This window comes from Mesocricetus auratus, unplaced genomic scaffold (genome assembly GCF_017639785.1).
Source record: "Mesocricetus auratus isolate SY011 unplaced genomic scaffold, BCM_Maur_2.0 Super-Scaffold_100004, whole genome shotgun sequence".
NCBI classification, from domain to species: domain Eukaryota; kingdom Metazoa; phylum Chordata; class Mammalia; order Rodentia; family Cricetidae; genus Mesocricetus; species Mesocricetus auratus.
The window spans coordinates 34,421,426-34,442,580 of NW_024429189.1; the positions used below are offsets into that span (position 1 = coordinate 34,421,426).

Sequence of the window (21,155 nt, forward strand, 5' to 3'; positions counted from 1 at the left end):
TTTCAACCTCATAAAAGCACACAGAAGAGAGAATTGGATAGAAGACCATAAGAGGTAGAAAATGCTAAAAAGCCCTGCAATGCGTCAGCAATCACAGCTATGAGTGTTTTCTGAATCATGATAATAATGTTTACTTGTTACTCAGGATACCAAAGGCTGCCTCATATTATCTCACTTAATTTTACACAGTAGATTTTTGTGCTTGGTACTAAATCTATGCATGATTGAAGCAGAGAGGCTCAATGTACACAATACAGAACATTTTTGAACTCTGACCAGAAACTGTGATATAATGGTTTCTGCAGGAACTCTGTTTCTGCCTTAGCGGCAGCCTCCACAGCACGTTGTTTACCCTGCTTCTCTGTTAGTAAGCCAGCAGAAACTGTCTGCTACCAAAGCCCTCATACTCACACTATGGCCGAAGCCAAAAGCCAACAGACCATTAAGACTTTTCAGACTTTCTGGCTTTCACATTTACTGGAATTTTTTTCATGTAATGTATTTATTCAAGACAGTTTCTCTCTGTGTAGCCCTAGCTGACCTGGAACTCTCTCTGTAGACCAGGCTAGCCTGGAACTCAGAGATCCACCTGCCTCTGCCTAATAAGTGATGGCATTATAGGCTGTGCCACCATGCAGGTTCTGGCTTTTACTTTCATTAGTCATGAGTGCTCAAGTGAGCACGCACACACATACCCACATGTGCACACACACACACACACACACACACACACACACACCAATAGATAAGCAAAGTAAGATAGTTGGCTATTAAGATATTATTTGTCTTTTGCAACATATTCTTGAGAAATTTTTATTCGTGTACAAGTGTATAGGAGAGTTAATCTATGTACAGCAGTGAAATATTTTTAAATCAGAAGAACTGAAATGAATTGAAAAATAATAGCAACCAGTAACTATTATATAGTGGAAGAAATGAATGGGGATGTATTAAGGCAAAGAAACTGCATATACACCCCAATTTTGTTTATTGCCTCAAAATTGGTACAAAATAAACAAATATATCAAGGTATCAACTCTCAAAAATTGAGACCAATGTTGCTAGTAGTGATGGTAGTGTCTACATTGCAGAAGAATAAACACACCAGGATTTCTGAAGTACTTGAGTTGTGTGTTTTTCTTATTTTAAAAAATGTACTTCATTTAAGCTTATATGTTAGACACTTTAGACTATTGTATTTAATTTTATAAAATTTGAAAATATCATATTACACTGCTATGCATACATACACATAGACAAATGATGAGCAGTTTTACCACCAGGTGTTTTTTACTTTAACCTATTTCATTTCAAAATGTTTGTTATGGTCCTCAAAACTGATGCCATGACACAATAAGCTGCAGTTTGCATTCCTTATCATCCATGATTGATTAACTGAGTTCTTAAAAATGTCCTGTGAAACTTGAACTTTTGGCTTACAATGGAAGCTTTTAGAATCACTCATCATCCTCCAAGGTCTGGACATGACAGAGGATCATTGCAGTACAAACACCACTGACTGGAGAGAGTGGGTCACTGTACCCACTATCAAGAAGGACAAACCCTGCTAACCTACTCATAGGTACACCGACAATGTGGTTTCTAGCCTGCCTGGGCTATTAAACTTTCCACACCTATCCATCACTACTGGTTGATCTCGCCCTTAAGCACTTTTCTATATATTAGCATATTTAACTTTCACAAGTTACTCTAAAGGGTATAGGTTCTAGTGTTTCCATTTCACAGGCTAGAGGACTAGGCAGAGAAAGTAAATACTAGCTATTTCAAAATGGAGTAGTGAGACTCTGACGTCTCTACTGTGGGACGAGGTAACACTATCTACATGCCACATTGAAGTCTTTGCTTATTAAGGAAAAGCATGGTCACGGTCGGTTTCAGGATTTATCTGGTAAGATTATTACAATTACTTAAGCTTTTGTGTGAATGTTTTCATTTAGTCAAGTCAGTGAATAATATTGCAGGATTCAACAGGTGTATTAGACCTGGTGGTTCCTGAAATCTGTTTGGTGTTTGGAGTTTTGAAAACTCACTGATGTCCTTTGTTATGAAACTATTCGATCTAATGGCTACCATTCCTCATATTTTAGGTAGAATTGCAGCCCAAATATGAAGACAATCTATACATGTACCTTTACTTTGTCATCTTTATCATTTTCGGCTCATTCTTCACACTGAATCTTTTCATTGGTGTCATCATAGACAACTTCAACCAACAGAAAAAGAAGATAAGTATATCTAGACTCCCTCTGGGCTGTAAAGTGTGAGCTGAATCCATCTCAATACTTCCACCGTGCTACACAATGTGTTTGTCAAGGAAAACATTCAGAAGTGCTTTTATGATTGAATCAGTTTTAAGAGATTAGGTCAATCAGGCATGGTGCCACGTGCCTCTGATGCCAGCACTTGGGAAGCAGAGGCAGGTGGATCTCTGTGAGTTTGAGACCAGCCTGGTCTACAGTGAGTTCCAGGACAGCCAGGGCTATGTAGAGAAGCCATGCCTTGAGATTAACGGTACTTTGAAGGTTCCAGTGTGTGAATGTGCCTGCTGTGACATATCTAATATGTTGACTGAGTGCATCTCCACGAAGGATCTTAGCAACATTAGGAGTGTTTACTTTTCACGAAGGACACAGATTTTTCCATCTAGTAAAGAACATGGTTTTAACAATGTTTTGTGTCTCTTTCTTTACTTTGGAGGTCAAGACATTTTTATGACAGAAGAACAGAAGAAATACTACAATGCAATGAAAAAGCTGGGTTCAAAGAAACCACAAAAACCCATACCTCGGCCTGCTGTAAGTACAGAATTCCTTCTTCTCAGAGAACACTATTGTATCTGTCATTTTCACAGCCAAAGTGGCAGAAATGAACGTCTTTCTGAATTTTCAACCCCATATTTATATTCTCATTCGACAGCTTAAATATATGCCATTTATGTGCATATGTCAAAATTATCTAATATAGTATGTTGTGTGCAACCATATAAAATGCAAGTAAATGTTTTTTCATCTCAAATGATCATTGATCACAAAGAAGGTGACATTGAGGATATAATGTAGAGAAGCTATTACAAATGTTTACATATGTCATGTGGACACAATGGATGCCCCCTGACTGTCTTGTATCTTGACTGGAACGGCTTGGATAGTCTCGCTGCCTGTTCAGCTCAGGGGGTTGAATTAAATCATTAATGAATCACCATCACCAGTCTTTTTCTTCTGATTTTAAATACAACTAATTTTTGCATTCACCCCAAATCCTCTTCCCTGAAGTGGTGCCATGCTGTGTCTTTTATGATTTTCATAGCTCTTCAGTTACCCATATTTCTTTTCTTTCTTTACTCTTTCTTTCTTTTTTTCTTTCTTTCTTTTTTGTTTTTTGTTCATTTGTTTGTTTTTTGTTCTTGTTTTTCAAGACAGACTTTCTCTGTGTAGCTTTGAAGCCTATCGTGGCACTAGCTCTGTAGACCAGGGTGGTCTTGAACTCACAGAGATCCCCTGCCTCTGCTTCCTGAGTGAAGGGATTAAAGGTGTGTACCACCAATGCCCAGCTCTTTTGTTTTCTTAAAGAAGAGTTTATTTAGGGCTTACTGTTTCAGACATAGAAATAGAACAAAGGTCTCCTAGGATTGAGAGACTAAGTTTGAAGCATAGTGAAAGACATTCTGAAAAGGAGAGAGTGGCTAAGTACAAAATAAATTTGGATATGAGCTAAGAATGGACAGCTCAGGTTAGAGGAGTAAAGGAACTGAGTCCTTTAATGGATGTTGCAGGACACAAGAAAAGAGCATGGGAACCCAGAAAGTATGAAATGAATAAAGTTGTTGAAGAATATCTCTACACTAATTGACTTTGATATTCCCCCAACAGCAAAAAAGGAAGAAGTAAGAATACTAGCTAAAAGAATGGTAAGGAAGGACAGAGGTTAGTAATTAATTGGTGCTTAAGGACCCATATTATTTACAAACCATGTGCTTTGGTAGGCCAAGCCTTCAGGCCTATGCCATTTCTTTCGGTATACCCCAGTGCCCTAAGTGTAAAATTGGCATGGACTAGGAATTGATATTTGACATTGAGACATCCCATTAAAATGCTATATTGGCAAGCAATCTGAAGGAGCTTTGACTAGTCATGCTGACAAAATTAAGATCAATTGTTACTTCTAAGAGAGTCTGGATTAACTAACCCCTGGAGATGGTGTCCATAAGAAATGTGGCATTGCTTTTTTCAGAAGGATGCTCCAAACCAGAGGAAAAAAGAATAAACTAGACAAACAAGATCAAACCACCCACAGGGCAATGCCACCAATCTTGTGATGGGCGAAAGAACAAAGTCTTCTGAGAGCACCAGGCAGTTGTAACTTAAGCAGTGCCGTTCATCAGACAGATAAGGGGTGTGGTGCTTATTTCAGAGGAGGGGTAGATAATCAAGCTAAAATGATAGGATCGAATTTGTGTGGAAGACTGAGAGTAGAGGCAATAAGGAGAATACAGAAAGATTGCAAAAACGAACTAGTAGAATCCAAGACAGAAAGATGGGATTGGAAGCAGTTGGTGAAAAGAGGCATGAGAGGAAAGAGCCATATAAAGAAATGGAGGTTCAGCCCAGCCAGCTACAGGTGTAGCCAGAGGAAAGAGTCAAACAGAATAGTTCCTACAGACAGTGATGAAGACTTGCATCGGGCAGAGGGCAGTAGTCTGCGATGGTGAGTACAGACCAGCAAGTGTCAAGTTCTGGGAAAACACATTATTAATGTGTAGATAGCAGGGCACCAGCCATCCTAGTTGAGAAGATTTAACCCGCAAAAGTTACAGCCAGGCCTGAGCTATAGAGTTCAGAATCTCTGAGCAGATGTAGGCAAAATAGACAATAACTGTCTCTTGATGACAGCTGTTTACAAGTGAGGTCTTACTTTCACAAGTAAGACAAAAGGCCAGAGAGTTATTAGAAATAATATTCAAGCCAGGCATGGTATCAAATGCCTTTAATCTAAGCACTCTGGAGGAAGAAGTGGCCGAATGTCCCTAAATGCAAGGTGAGGCTGGCCTACACAGTTGAAGCTACATAGTGAGATTCTGTTTAGTGAAAAGAAAAAGAAGGGAAATGAGGTTCAAATCCACTAACACAAAGTTGACTAAGTTCTGAACCATAACTTGTTTTTAAGTTTTTTTTTTTTACAAGAGAGCCACTCTGTATAATACTCACATGTATTTACCTGTGGGAAGGGAGTAGAAATACACCTCATGTAACTACAAAAAAAGTTCTCATAGCTAAGAAATTAACCTTAACAGAATATCACAAAATAAAGAATTAGATCCAATTTTATCAGTTTTCCCACTAATATTTTTTCTTAAATTATAAATTTTAAGCATATCTATTATAAACGTGACAATGGAAGATAAAGATGCTTTGAGGAGAGAACATAGTTGAAGAAGGTTGGGCAGAAAGCAAGAGGAAATCCAGGACAAGTATTTATTCATTCTTTAAGGGCAGTGTTAATATCCACCTCCCAGAACACGGAATAAAAATGTTTGTTACGGTTTCAAATACTGTCCATCACAGTCATGTACTGATGTTTGGGGTCCTGAGATCATCAGCTATTCTCAATATCATTTTTTAAAATAAAGTTCATAGTGTGAATATGAATGAAGCAAATTCACTTGAGAAAAGTTGATTACACCAATACAAAAAAAACTGTTGACAACATATGCCACAAAAATAATATATTTTCACAGAAGACAAGTGTTCATATTACTAAGTTGAAAGAGGTAAGTTGAGTGAGATCTTCATAACATGTTTCTGACTGTACTTGTGCGTGTTGTTTGTTTCAGAACAAATTTCAAGGGATGGTCTTTGATTTTGTAACCAAACAAGTCTTTGACATCAGCATCATGATCCTCATCTGCCTCAACATGGTCACCATGATGGTAGAAACTGACGACCAGAGTCAGGAGATGACCAACATCCTGTACTGGATCAACCTGGTGTTCATTGTGCTGTTCACTGGCGAGTGTGTGCTTAAGCTCATCTCCCTACGCTATTACTATTTCACCATTGGATGGAATATTTTTGATTTTGTGGTGGTCATTCTCTCCATTGTAGGTAAGAAAGAAAGCTTTTACCCCTTTACCTAATAGATCCAGGTGTGGGGAAAAATTCTGGTAACCTCCCATATTTGGGAGATTGAGGCAAATATCAAATTCCAGGATAGCCTGGACTGCATAGGAAGACCCTGTCTCAAAAAACAAACAAAAAAAGGAAAAAATATTTACTAGTTATAGTCTATCATTAAAAGTCTTAGAGATATTTCTTATCTTCAAAATTTTAGATAAAACCTAATAATCCATTTCTTTTTGTTTTTCATAGTTGCTATTTCATCTGTTCATGAAGTTATGTGCTGTTTTTTTCTTTTTCCTATCTTGCCTCAATTTAAAAGCCAATAACTGCAATTTAGGTTATCTTCTATACTCAGTCACATTCTTATAATATAAACAACTACTGTTTGGAATAAGCACCCTATGCTTGCTTATGCATAAGTCCTTAAAAGTAGCCAGATAATACATAAATATCATCTTTTTGATAATTGGAGTAGTATATATGTGCATTTGCACACAAATGATACACATAGGCTTCATGATTTTCTTGAGTTCAGATAGCTCTCAATAGTGTCCACTATTCCTTTTTACAAGTAAACATTATATTCAGAAACCCAAATTGGATTCATTATCATCATAACATAGTAAGTGTTCAAGTATAGGATATCAAGTAAGAAGCTGAAAGTAAATATAACAGGATTTAAGGAAAGGCTTGACTCTTATTTTATTATTATTATTAATTACTGATACTAAGATGAAACCTCAGTGCCCTAAAGATATTAGAAAAATGATCTATCAGTGAATGGGTCCCAGTTACAAGGTTGGGCCCATTTGAAGAATGGGAATATGGATACTGAGAGGGAAAAAGTATGTCCAGGTGTGCCTCATGTTTCCACACTTTTCAGATACTGTTTTCAATACAAACTGAAAGTCATAACAGCTCCACATTTGGCAAGTCAGTCTGCGCCATCTTTTCAACAGCTTAGATGATGATAACATTTTTTAGCAAAAAGTTATTTTTAATTATGTGCAAAAGTTTTTTGGACATAACAGCATTTTGTATTTAAACTGAAGCATACTATAATTATTAACATTTATATGAAGTAAGAAAACAACCAGAAGATTTGTGTAATTTGTTTTCTTTAAAAAATATATGTGGGTATGTATGTATGTATGTATGTATATATGTATGTATGGGTACTTTGCCTGCATATGTCTGTGTACCAAGTGCATGCAGGGCTCACTGAGGTCTGAAGAGGGCACTGGATTGCCTGAACTGGAGTCAGAGGCAATTGTGAGCTGGCATGCGGGTCCTGGGAGCAGAACCTGAGTCCTCTAGAAGAGCTTCAGGTGCTCTGAACCACTGAGCCATCTTAGCTCTCCAGTCCCGCAATTGGCTTTCTCGTATGTGACTTTATATCTGAAACCAGAGCACAAACACTGAGAGGGACATCTGCATCTATATGTTCACCTCTTACCGACTCTGCACCACTGTGCCAGAGTTCTGTGAGGCAGGCAAATGGAGGATACAAAAACTTGACCTCATAGGAGGGGAGAATGGATGGGTGGTGAGCCAAGGCTGTAGAGTATAAAGAGGGCGAGATGAGCTAACCAATGGGAACCAATGAGTTCATAGAAGCAAAAAGTTCTAGAGTATAACTGCATCACAGGACCGTTACAGATAACACTAATACACTTCATACTCTAAACAGGTGAGAAAGGATTTTGAATATTTTCACTATAAAGATAAAGGTTTCAAGATAAAGACATTAGAACATTAGACAGTGTATACTTATATGGAAACATGTCCTGCTATCCCGCGAATATACACAGTTTTAAGTTTTATGTATAATTAAAACATTCTTAAAGTTTTAAAGAATGATTTGGGGTAAAGAAGACATGCCTTGAGGCTTCCCTTTCTCCACCACTTATCAACTCCCTTACCTAGGACAAGTCAAGTCACTGCTCCAGTTATTTTTGCTCAGGGCAATACTGTACTGTTGAGTCAAATAATGCAGATTCGTTCACTGGGATCTCTGTTTACTATGAAAGAAGACTCTGAAAATATTGTTTAACACAGACAAAAGTTGACATTTTGCTAATACAATGATGTATTAAGACAAGATTTAAACGTCTATTCCAAGGGAATCTACTGCCCAAGACTCTGTTCTATGGTACATGTGTTCAGCTATCTGAGACGGAAGTACACTCATCATGAGTTCTCATTTAGAGCACACAGTGGGAAATTACATGCTTCATCTTGTAGTTCTTCCACGAACAGTAGCCCTAGTGTTTTAGTAGTGTAAGTCCATTTCTGTGCTCGGTCACTTTAAAATTTGTGACATCTTTTAACCTCTAATAGTTTGATCTTTCTTTGATAAAAGATATGTTAATGAAGAAAAATGCTTTCAATATCTTCATATAGAGTAAAGACCAATGGTACAACACCAAATACACCAGTTATTTTAGTGAATAAATGTTGTATTTTACTTTCCTACACAATGCATATATATATACATATATAAACATACGCATACACACATATCCATATTATAGCTGCATTAGATAAAGCTATTAATAAATGTATATATTGGTATTTATGTAATTCTTATATATGCAATTTGTAAACTAGATAGTACTTATCTTAACCCTATAAAACTTTTCCTTGCTGTCGCCATTAACATTATCGGCTATCATTTTTCTACAGGAATGTTTCTCGCCGAGCTGATAGAGAAGTACTTTGTGTCCCCTACCCTCTTCCGAGTCATCCGCCTGGCCAGGATCGGCCGAATCCTACGCCTGATCAAAGGCGCCAAGGGGATCCGCACCTTGCTTTTTGCTCTGATGATGTCTCTCCCCGCGCTCTTCAACATCGGCCTCCTGCTTTTCCTGGTCATGTTCATCTACGCCATCTTTGGGATGTCCAACTTTGCCTACGTTAAGAGGGAAGTTGGGATTGATGACATGTTCAACTTTGAGACCTTCGGCAACAGCATGATCTGCCTGTTCCAAATCACCACCTCAGCAGGCTGGGATGGGCTGCTGGCACCTATATTAAATAGCGGACCTCCTGACTGTGATCCTGAAAAAGATCACCCCGGAAGCTCGGTGAAGGGCGACTGTGGGAACCCATCCGTGGGGATTTTCTTTTTTGTCAGCTACATCATCATATCCTTCCTGGTTGTGGTGAACATGTACATCGCCGTCATCCTGGAGAACTTCAGTGTTGCCACTGAAGAAAGTGCAGAGCCCCTGAGTGAGGACGACTTTGAGATGTTTTATGAGGTCTGGGAGAAGTTCGACCCTGATGCCACTCAGTTCATAGAGTTCTGCAAGCTGTCGGACTTTGCGGCTGCCCTGGATCCTCCCCTTCTCATCGCAAAGCCAAACAAAGTCCAGCTCATTGCCATGGATCTGCCCATGGTGAGTGGAGACCGCATCCACTGCCTGGACATCTTATTTGCTTTTACAAAGCGGGTCCTGGGTGAGAGTGGAGAGATGGATGCCCTTCGAATCCAGATGGAAGAACGGTTCATGGCTTCCAATCCTTCCAAAGTCTCTTATGAACCCATCACCACCACTTTGAAACGCAAACAAGAGGAGGTGTCCGCTATCGTCATCCAGAGAGCTTATAGGCGCTATGTCCTGAAGCAGAAAGTTAAGAAAGTGTCATCCATATATAAAAAAGACAAGGGCAAAGAAGGCGAGGGGACACCCATCAAAGAAGACATCATCATCGATAAACTAAACGAGAATTCAACTCCGGAGAAAACTGATGTGACGCCTTCCACCACTTCTCCACCTTCCTATGATAGCGTCACCAAACCAGAGAAGGAAAAATTTGAAAAGGACAAATCGGAAAAGGAGGACAAAGGGAAAGATATCAGGGAAAGTAAAAAATGAGTAAATAATAAATCAAAAAAATTAAAAAAAAACAAGAATATTCCATTTTGTGATCAACTGTTTACAGCCTGCATTGGTGATGTATCTGTGACTCCCGCAGGAGGTCTATGCCAAACTGACTGTCTCTCTACAAGTGTATACTTAAGGTCAGTGCCTATAACAAGACAGGACCTCGGGTCAGCAAACTGGGACTCACTACACCAGACAAACAGCACCGACAGGATGTTTCTGTTTCCACAACCAGCTGACACTGCTGAAGAGCGGGCAACAATGGCTACTCAGACTATAGGAACAATGGAAACGGGGAGGGAAGTTAAATTTTGATGTAAATTTAACATGTGACACTTGATAGCAGTAACTGTCACCACTGTTTGTGTTTTAACTGCCACACCTGCCATATTTTTACAAAATGTGTGCTGTGAATTGATCACTTTTTTTTTAATTCACAGGTTGTTTACTCTTATATGTGACTATTTTTGTAAATGGGTTTATGTTTGGGGAGAGGGATTAAGGAGGGATTCTACATTTCTCTATGTATAACGAGATCTATTTTCAATGAAGGCATGCTGCAGTTCTCATTCACACATGAAAATAATCCCATCACACAAGGAAAGAGTTTACTCCTCATTTCAGGATGTTTTTAGATTTTTGAGGTGCTTAAATAGCTATCCATATTTTTAAGGTGTTCCATCCAGAAGACTTTTAATGTGCCTGTAAATGTTCCATAGAATCACAACCATCAAAGAGTTGTTTTATTTTTACATAATTCATTATATGTACATGTATATATGTATATATGTATATGGCCGTGTATATACATATATATGTATACACACATGCATACACATGCACACACAGACCATCACATGCTCAGAGTCCTGGCAGCATGACTATAACATTTTTTGATAAGTGTCCTTTGGCAAAAAATATCCTATCAGTCCTTTCTAAGAAACCTGAACTGACCAAAAACCATCCCCACTGCCACTTTCTGAAGTTGATTCTGCTTTTTCCTGCAGTATTGTTGCTTAGCCATCTGCTCCTGGTAAGGCTGACATAGAGTATGTCAATTTAAGAAAAAAAGTCTGCTTTGTAAATAGTAATTTTACCCAGTGGCGCATGTTTGATCAAGCAAAAATGATTTAAGCACAGTATTTACTGCATCAAATATGTACCACAGTTAAGTATAGTTTGCAAGCTTTCAACAGGTGACATGGTGTCACTGGTTCCCTTAGAATTTGAAGCTGTCACTGCTGCATGTCTCTCTTGCTGATGCTGCTGTATCTTAACCCTTCTGCTGTCTAAAAGGGAAGCCATACGTCAGAGTGAAGTGAAGCAATTATTCCATCAGGACTTGTTCTTCCTGACACTGGATGGGTTCTTTGTCCCACCGCCCCCGCCCAACCTTAATTGAACACTCTGGTGGGAAGTCTGACCATATATAGTGGCAAACTGCTTAGATCTGTTGAAAGTATATGGTTAGAGTTTTCTAAGAAAATATAAAGACTATAAAAAAGGGGGGGCAGGTTCATTTTACTTTATTTTTCAGCCTTTTGTACATAAAATGAAAAATTAAAAGTATCTTCAGGTTGATGTCACAGTCATATTGTTAGTTTCTGTTCTGAGCACGTCTTAATTAAGGCACTTCATAAAAATAGGAGATAAAGACTGAGAGGCAGTGTAGGTTTCTGCTCTCGTTGTTGGTTCTGTGGACTTGCACATATTTCTACATGAAACAGTTCTCAAGCCAAGTCTAGCGTTCATTTGCTTTCAGTAGTAATGCCTTATCATTGACAAGAGGTTTCAAAGGGAGCAGATGATACTCTTGGCATTGCTTGAACGGGATGTCCTCACCTAACATTTCCCCCTAGTACTCATCCATCTTTTTTAATGTTTGTTTACACAGATAGATAGATGACTAGATAGAATCTTACTGATCCACATGGCACTAGCGCTGTATCAGATATGATATAGGAACCAAACTTCCTTTCTTCCTTTCTTTCCTTCTTTCTTCCTTTCTTTTCCTTTTCCTTTTCCACAAAACCAGATAGTAAAATGATATTACCAATTACAGCAAAACATTTTGTTTCACAAACAGCACTCAATGTAGATTCTTTATGCTAAAGCTATTGACTTGTAGTGTGTTGGTGAATGCATGCAGGGAAATGCTATTACCATAAAGAGCAGTAAGCCACATTACACTCAAGCCAAAAAAAAATAAAGGTTTTGCTTTCGTTTCTGTATTTATTGTTTTGTCTGTTTCTGTCTTCAAGATGCCATATAGAGGTAAATTTCTATCATGTAAAGAATGATCTATCTGAAATTTAAATGTAAAAAGTACACATTAAGTATAATAATTCATCTTTAAATTTTTCATGGAATGGAAACTAAGGAGAGTGTATTGGATATCTAGTTTTAATATTGGCCAAAAAAACCAGCTATGGCACCAGGTAGAGTAGTGGGAAGCTAAAAAATTAATAAAAAAATTGACTAACATTTGAAGTTGTGTACCTTCTCTCCTTTCCGTCTGCGTGTTATTTGATTTTCTTTTCCAGTCTCTCCTTTTACTTCCTTACATATTCACAACCAACTTTCCTTTGTCCTTTGCTTAATCCCTCTCTCAGAGATTGGCAGTTTTCCTGGAGACTCTTTTCCTTGGTTCTTTTCCATTCACCAAATTTTTGTTTAGCTCTGTCCACTTGGACTCTTGTGTTAATAATATTCTGCCACTTTGAAGATGACACACACTGTCTGTATATTCATTTTTTATATTTTTTCTCAGCATAACTTCTAGGAAAGCTTAGATATTGGGTTTTCATACTATAAAATACATAATCAAAATTCACAAGTTTGCTTTTCCCATTTAATTATGAGCAGTTTGAGAAGTGCCTCTCAACTTTGATTGCATCGATGAATTACTTGTGAAGCTTCTAATAAAAATGTCAATGTTGGATGAGCAGGCCAATTGAGTTCCTATCTCCGGAGGTGAAACCTAGTCATCTAGCAACTTCAAGACTCTCCACTGCTAAAGAATCATAGCAAGATTGAGAATCAATGACCAATAGGAAATGTTCTACATAAAAAGCATCTGTCATTTTCAGAGCCTATTTTTTAATTCAGTATGTGGAGAGGGTGTTGCCTCGGTTCTGAAGTATTTATCTTCCCATGTGAAGAGTATGAGGAATTGATACTGATCCACTTACACTCCTGTAGCATTCTGTTAGGTGGAAAGAATTAAAATGATCTAGAGAAAAATCATCAAGTCACACACAAATGTTCAATATGACACCCTGCCATCCATAATGTATACTGGGCAATTTGTATCTAAGAGAAGTTTAATCAGTAGTTTAGGAATTCATAAAAAGCCCCTAGGGAACTCTAACATGCCTCCTGTTGCATGAGAACCAGGAATCAGGACAGATGGAAGTTCACAATAATTAGACAAGTCATCCTTAATATCCAAGGCTAGATAGTAGTAGGGCCTGGGGAGATGGCTCAGTAGGCTAACATCACTTGCTGTTTTTACAGAGGTCAGGTGTTTAGTTCTCAGCACCTACAAGGTGACTCATCGTGGTTGGTGTCTCCAGTTCTAGAGATCCAACACCTTCTTTTGATCTATGCAAGTATAAGGTATAATACATGCGCACAGACACACAGGTAGACCAGATAACCATACACATTTTTTAAAAAAGACTAGGATTGGAATCACTCCAAAATTCAATTACTCTCTTCTTGAAGCTCCCCACATAATCAGCTATTTTCCTGAGCTCTGTGGTGTACAGACAGCAGGAAAGACCATGGGAAAGTGGGGGGAGAATGTGAGAGGCTGCTTCCTAAACAATCTTGTGCAATGCCTGGTATAGGGGCCAGCCACAGGGCTGGGGAAGGGGCAAAACAAAGAGCACTAAGGGAAAGAATCCTTCCCTGGGTGCCAGTAGTTCTGATTGTCAAGTGAAAGCATGTTTGCCCTATCACTTTCTGGTGAAAAATGTGAAAAGGACACAGTGCATCTAATTGTTACAATGACCTCCCAGATCCACAAATTGTGTTTCTGTTTATTTGTTTGTTTGTTTTGTTTTGAGTTGTTGCCGGTGGGTTTTTCATCCTGTTCATGTGCACTAAATGAAAGTAAAAGTGTCTGCTACACATTAACTTCATAATCAGAACTGAGAGATACAGACAAGCCTGAGCCGTGTGGTTCTTGTGAGCAGGCCCTGCACTGTGAAGAGAAAGAGAAGTAAAAAATGGGATTTTCTTTCAAGTTAACTGTCTGAAGGAATAGCTTCAATGAGAGACAAAGCCTCTGCAAAGTCATGCTAGAGTCTGCTGGCAAAGAGGGGGTGACTGAACACTATTGCTCAGCAGACTGTACCGGTGCCAACTGATACCACTGTGCTGCGGGGTTACCCCTGGTTTGGGCTAGTATTTTCCAGGCAGCTCATTTTCTCATGTATGTATTTCACTATTTACTTGTTTATTCATTTCGTTTATATGAATATTTCTTTTTTCAGGTTGACATTCATTTAATGTTTCCATGTGTAAAAAGAAGATCCCAAGACTCTCACCCCATTAGCATGTACCATGTCACCCGAGTCTGTGAAATCCATGCATCATGATCGTGTATCATGTTGCATCCATGCATTCGAATGAGACCGTCTCACATGAGTTAATGCAAACACCTCAGTGTGAATGCAATTATTTCTCTCCTCCATTGTTCCTACTGCCATGGTGTTGTGATTAGCAGAAAAATGACTGCTGTATTCTTGGTTACAAAAGTTCATTTCTTTACAACAGCAAACCCATGGAAGGCATTGGGCAGTTTCACCTTGTTTGCAAGCCAGTTTACTGTAATTACCCCGCAAATAGGCACAATGGCAGTGGGAACACTGGGAAATCAGGCGTGAGATGCTACTCCTTCAAATAGTTAATGTACTAGATTCAACTAGTTAGTCTGAGTTCAATCTCCAAGACACCCCCCGAGGAAAGAGAGAAACAACTACCGAAAGTTTTTCTCTGACCTCCACACGTGTGCTATGGCATTTGTGCGTGTTTGCATGTATGAGTGTTCACACACACACACACACACACACACATACACATACATATACGTGCATGAGTGTACACACATGCATGCATGTGCACATAATAATTGTGATTCAAATATTTCTTAAAAACAATAACAACAAAACCACCATGGGATCCATAATCTCTTGTAGTGGTTTCATGAAAATGTCTCCCATAGGCTCATATGTTTGAGTGCTTGGTGCACAGGTAGTGGAACTGTTTGGGAAGGATTAGGAGGTGTGGCCTTTTCGGAGGAAGTTTCTCACTGGTAGGGAGTAGACTTTGAGGTTTCAAAAGCCCACACCAGACTCCCCTTACCCATTGCCCCAGGATATAGAGCTCTCAGTTATGGCTCCAGTGTTATGACTGTCTTCCTGCTATGATAATCACGGACTAACTGAAACTGTAAGCAAGCCCCAAATAAATACTTTCCTTTATTAGAGTTTCTAAGACACCTTGGTATAAAGAAAGAAATAAAAACTCTGAATGATCGTGTTTGGTTATGCTGCAAAGTTTAGGATGAAACATGGATTAACTTTATATGTTTAACTCATTGCTGAGGCAGCATTCATTTGCAAACAGACCAGGGAAATCACCTGGAAAAAACCTTTCAGATCCGTCCAGTTGTTTATAGTCTGTGCAGTGTGTTCCACCTGGGTCCAACGGTCATGAGCTTCACCCACACTGGAGTGGGGTTTTGGTGATGTGGTCATCTTTGAGTCATTTCTGTTTCTCTAAGTAATCCCTCACCCATATTCTCTAAGTAACCCCAAGAAAACTCATTGCCTCCCTATGTTGACCTTGGATGCTACCCTTACTTTGGTCTGTCCTGGGTCCCCCTATCTGGGATGAATAGATGTTTGTTCAGGTCTCCTTAAAAATAGTGTCATACAACAGACTGGTATAACAAAAATAAAGTGGGTGGTTTATAAGCAAAAATAAATAAATAAATAAATAAAAACCTAATTTCGTCTAACTGAAACAAGTTATTTCCATCTCCACCTAATCCAACATCTTACATAAAGGCCTTTCCTCTCCTTCATGTCTGGTGAATTTTGGGGACACAGGGGTGCTTAGGAATTTTACGTCGGATGCCTGACTTTTTTTAAACCATTATAATGCTTATTACACTTCATTATACCAGATCACAAAAGGCAATTCTAACAAAAGCGTATGTTACACTTTAAACTTCTCCGCCCTGTCTTGTTTCCCACTCCCTTCTCTTGCCCCTCCCATTTTAGTATCTTTTATACCTACACAATTTCATATCTACTTTCATATCCTCTATACACATGTGGTTTAGATAGCTCTATAAAACCTAAGGCCCACAAATGGGAGAGCCCCTGTGATACTTATCTTCACGGGACCCACATAATTAACTTAATATTGCCTCTAGTTGTAGCCAGCTTCCTGAAATCAGTGTGACTTTATTCTCCTTCCCCTTGTGTTATATACATTACGCCTCTCTATATCCAATCTTCTATTGACAGACTGCTACCTTTGAGGTATAGCTTGACTATTATGAACAGAGCTGTAATCCACCTTGACATGCAAGGATTTCTGTGGCATGTTCACTTGGAGTCTTTGAGGTAAACACCCAGGATTGATATATCTGGGTCAAACTGTATCTATTTTGAGGAACCTCCATACTGTCTTTCATAGTATCTGCATCCCATCTGCAGTGTGTGACAGTTCCCTTCTGTTCCCCACTTACCAGTGACTGTCATTCTGAATGGGGTGAGATGGCGCCTCAACGCAGTCTCTGTGCAATTCCATGATGGCTACTGAAGTTGAACACATTCTTCGTATTTTTACTGGCCGTTTGTGTTTCATCTTTTGAGAACTGCCTCCTTGTGTCATTACCCCATCTGCTGACTGGGTTCTTTGGTTTCTTGTTATTTCATTTTCTGAGTTCTTTGTATTTTCTAGATACTAATCTTCTGTCGGATATGTAAGTAGCAAAGATTTTTTTACCCCATTCTGTAGGCTGCCTCTTTACTGAGCCATGTCTCCCACTCTGCAGAGGTTTTCTAATTTTATCAAATCCTTTTAGCCAGTTGCTGGCATTATTTTGTGAGCAATCAAAGTCCAGCATTGAAAGCTTAAGTGTTTTCCCTTCTACCCGGTTTAGGTCTTACATCAGGATTTTTGATTCATTTGGAGTTGATTTTCGTACACAGAGACAAATAAGAATCTGCTTTCACTTATGTATTTGTTTATTAATCTATTTATTTGCTTGGTTCTTTATTTATTTATTATTTATTTGTTTATTTATTTTTGAGGCAGTCTCACCTGTAGCCCAGGCTGGGCTGGTTCTCTTGATGCTTCTTTTTCAACCTCTCAAGTACTGCTGTTACAGGAATGACAGGCATTCTCATTCCCTTGTATTTATCCTAAAGATTTCTGTACACACAGCTTTTAGAATAATACATTTTTAAGGGAATATTACTACATTTTAAAAAATATTTGATCAGATAGTTTTAATTAATTTTCAATCTTAATAGTTACCCTTATTGAATTTTGGGTTTATTTTGTTTCTATGACTTTGTTTATAATTTCTGATTTTCAGAAAACCCTATTTTTTCCTGACCTCTTTTACATTGCATTTTCCTTATTTTGCTCTACAACATATCTGCTAATTGGAAAGTTTCTCATTGTAGCAGGTCTTCCTTGTTGGACTTTCTTTGAATCCATGAGCCCCAAATAATGACTTGCAGACTTATTATTCATTATGAAAACTTGGCCTTAGCTTAGACTTGTTTCCAACTAGCCCTTATGACTTAAACAACCTGTTCCTATTAATTTTTACTTTTTCCAGGTGGCTCTTTACCTCTCTTTGGTACTGTGTGTCTAGCTTCCTCCGCAACTCACTGGTGAAATCTTCATCCCTAGATTCATCCACTGAGCTCCTCGCTCTGCCCAGAAGTCCCACCTAAGCTCTCCTGCCTGGTTCTGTACCATTCAGGTTTTTATTACACCAATCACATCTTCACACAGTGTGCAGATATCCTATAACATCTCAAGAGCCCACCTTCCATTTCTCTCTCTCTCTCTCTCTCTCTCTCTCTCTCTCTCTCTCTCTCTCTCTCTCTCTCTCTCTCTCTCTCTATCTCTTTTTTTCAGTATAAGTCTTTAATTGTCCCAAAAGACACCCCAAATCGTACTTAAATTCAAGATCTCGTTTCTGGAACCGGGTAATTTAGGTCTTACTCATCAGTCTGCTGTACTGTTCCCTTTTCAGACACATAGATACCATCCAAAAACTTCCTGATATCTCTGTTCTTAACTGTTGTGACCTGTTGAATCAGAGCCGCTGAATTTGAAACAAGTTCAATATCATTTCCTTCAAGAATTAATTCATCCTTCTGGGCTTGAGAGACAGAACAAGCAACACCTGTCCTCATCCGAACCCTGTGGATGTATTTTTCACGCAAGAAATATTGGATTTCAACCAAAGACCCATTCTCCTGAATAACGACATTGATGGGGAAGTGAGCATGAACAGACCTTGTCTTGTAGCAGAAGCCCAGTGTGACTCCCTTGATCATGTTCTGAACATGACTGCAGATGGTTCAGACAATGGTCAGTTCCTTTCTGTTACCCCACCATTTGTCAACCCGGCGCCTCTTCTTCTTCCCAAGGAGACTGAGCTCTACACTGATGTGATTGAAGTCCCTCTGGAGGGTTCCTCTGGGGCCCTTCACAATGACTGTGCGCCCCTTCAGACTGATGTCCGCATTTTCTGGGATGTCGACAGTCTGATTGCTGAGAATGGTCTTCATGCTCGCTGTAGATGGGGCAAAGAGTTTCTTTTTCTCTTTTCTATAAGATTATTCTTACATTTTAGTCATATGCCTAATGTAAAATATGACCACTACTTGTATTCTCTCCTGAACCAATGGAGGATTTTTTTAACACTACTGAGCATTACTGTCATTCTCTTTCTTTCTGTGTGTGTGCATACACATGAGGATACGTGTTTGTGTTTGTGTAGTTACACATCTGCATATATGTGCTTGTTTACATGAAAGCCACATATCAAGCTTGAGTTCTCCTCCTCCTTCTTCAAGATGAAGCTTTTTATTGACGTGGAGGCATCAGTTAGGCTAAACCACCTAGACAGTGAGCCACAGAAGTCCCCTTTTTTCTCTCCCCAACACTAAGGCTACAAGCAATTGCCAGCATGTGGTGATAGCTTGTTTATGATCTAACAAATAAAGCTTGCCTGAAGATCAGTGTGCAAAGCCAACCACACTAGTCAGCCATAGAGGCCAGATAGTGGTGGGACACACCCTTAATCCCAGCAGCCACACTAGTTACTGTAGAGGTGGTGGTGCACGCCATTAATCCCAGCACTATAGAGGAACATAAGATGTGTGAGACAGGAGTGCAGTGTGATCATTTTGCAATCACACTGAGGACAGGATTGGCTCTTTTGATCTGAGACTTGGTAGAGGTAAGAACTCTCTAGTGGTTGGCTGCTTTGCTTTTCTGATCGTCTGCTTGAACCTCAGTATCTGTCTCTTGATTTTTAGTATTCCTGCTATACCAGCACACCTGGCTTCTTTACAAGGATGCTGGGATCTTGCATGTCAAGTACTTTATCAATAAATCTATCTCTCTAGCCCCCACAGACCTTGTTTTCATTTACTATTTCGCCTAGTATTTCAACTTTAGCTTGCCTGACTCTTAACAATTAAATGCAGATTTCTGTAGGCAAGACTCTACACTACACATGTGCATGTTGATTAGTCCCTTTCCTTTGCTTCCGTAAAATAAGGATGTCTTCATTTTATCTTTCAAACTTCCTCGGATTCTATTTGTAAGAGGATTCTATTAGTAAGATCAAAGGAGACAAAACTTTACTGAAACTGGTCTTATTTCAAATACACTTTTAAAGTATTAGTTTAAATTAAAATTATCTTTTGTATTGGAATTTTTCTGCATCTAATCACATTTTACTAAATTGGATTTGGAATTCATTCTAACATAATATAGAGTTCGCAAGTCTACTAGTATATTTAATTTGGAACATGTCAGGATAATTATCAGGTTTTAGCACTTAGAATTTCACATCCTCTTTTATTTCCACCTGGAACTCCTGGGTGCTATGTGTTAAAATCATCTAAATCTTTCTCACATGTGCTAATGTCCTTTCCTTCATTCTCAGTGCTATAGCTGAGCATTTTAGCCAATACTCATTCCTGCAATAATTTCCACAAGAATGGGTTTATTCCTCCCTTGAATATTGGTAGGAAGAAAGAATATTTGTAGTGTCAAGTAATGTGGAATTTGAACACTGTGAACATTTTCAACTAGACATATCAAGTTCAAGTTCTTTAGCAGATGTTGGCTTAAGCTTTTTTCTTTTCCTTTAAGTTTTAGTGATTTGTAATTTTGCAAGAACTTGTTCATTTGAGAAAATGAATTTGTTTATTCACTTCTGATAAAAAGGAAAATGTCTTCTTCTTGATTAGCTTCTTCAAGGAGTCTTCCTTTTTACTAGTATATTGAAAACCTTCCTTCAGGCTTCCTTCAGGTTTATGCCCTGAGTTTTTAGGCTCCTAATTCATGGACCTTTGCTTTTCTCAAGCCACCGCGCAACAGTTCCACTTTTCCTCTTCACTGCTGTGGATAGCCATCCGATATAATCCCAGAGAAAGAGTGAGGATGCTTTGTTTCTGAAATATTCACCGTTGAGCATGCCGCTTAGTGTTTGCTGCTGCTCTGTGTTAGTAGATGCCCACACACGTTCTTCAGCGGACCTCACAGTTCCAAATGTGCTCAGAGGTTTACATCCTGAATGGACACGGAGTGCTGCTGCCATTTCTCTGAATCTCGCTGACTCATGCGGTTTTCTTAAAAGAGGTTGGTTACTCCCATCGCATCCGTGCCACAATTGCAACACGTGTATGTTGCAGGCAGATCATTGTCATTGGTTACAGGGTTTGTTAGCTGAGTGATATTGATGGATACCCACTGGACAGCCACGGAAATTGCCTTCCGTTTTCTACGAGATGGGAAGCTCCTTTACATAATCTTCTTCTACTGGGGTCTGTATTTGTTAAGCTCTCTG

At 38.9% G+C, this 21,155-nt stretch overlaps 1 protein-coding gene and 1 pseudogene across 6 annotated transcripts in view; one reads left to right on the forward strand and one right to left on the reverse strand.

Moving 5' to 3' along the window:
- Positions 1 to 12,511, forward strand: part of LOC101843810 (sodium channel protein type 2 subunit alpha) — a 132,514-nt gene extending 120,003 nt beyond the window's left edge. For all 6 annotated transcript variants that reach the window (XM_021232913.2, XM_040745473.1, XM_040745476.1 and 3 more), the window contains exons 24-27: positions 2,109 to 2,246; positions 2,712 to 2,816; positions 5,852 to 6,122; positions 8,823 to 12,511. In XM_021232913.2, the coding sequence (XP_021088572.2) occupies positions 2,109 to 2,246; positions 2,712 to 2,816; positions 5,852 to 6,122; positions 8,823 to 10,018 (1,710 nt within the window). In that variant the 3' untranslated portion in view covers positions 10,019 to 12,511. The remainder of the gene's footprint in view (positions 1 to 2,108; positions 2,247 to 2,711; positions 2,817 to 5,851; positions 6,123 to 8,822) is intronic.
- A 5,774-nt stretch (positions 12,512 to 18,285) lies between these two features.
- LOC101824124 lies at positions 18,286 to 18,861 on the reverse strand (annotated as a pseudogene).
- Positions 18,862 to 21,155: the final 2,294 nt, after the last annotated feature.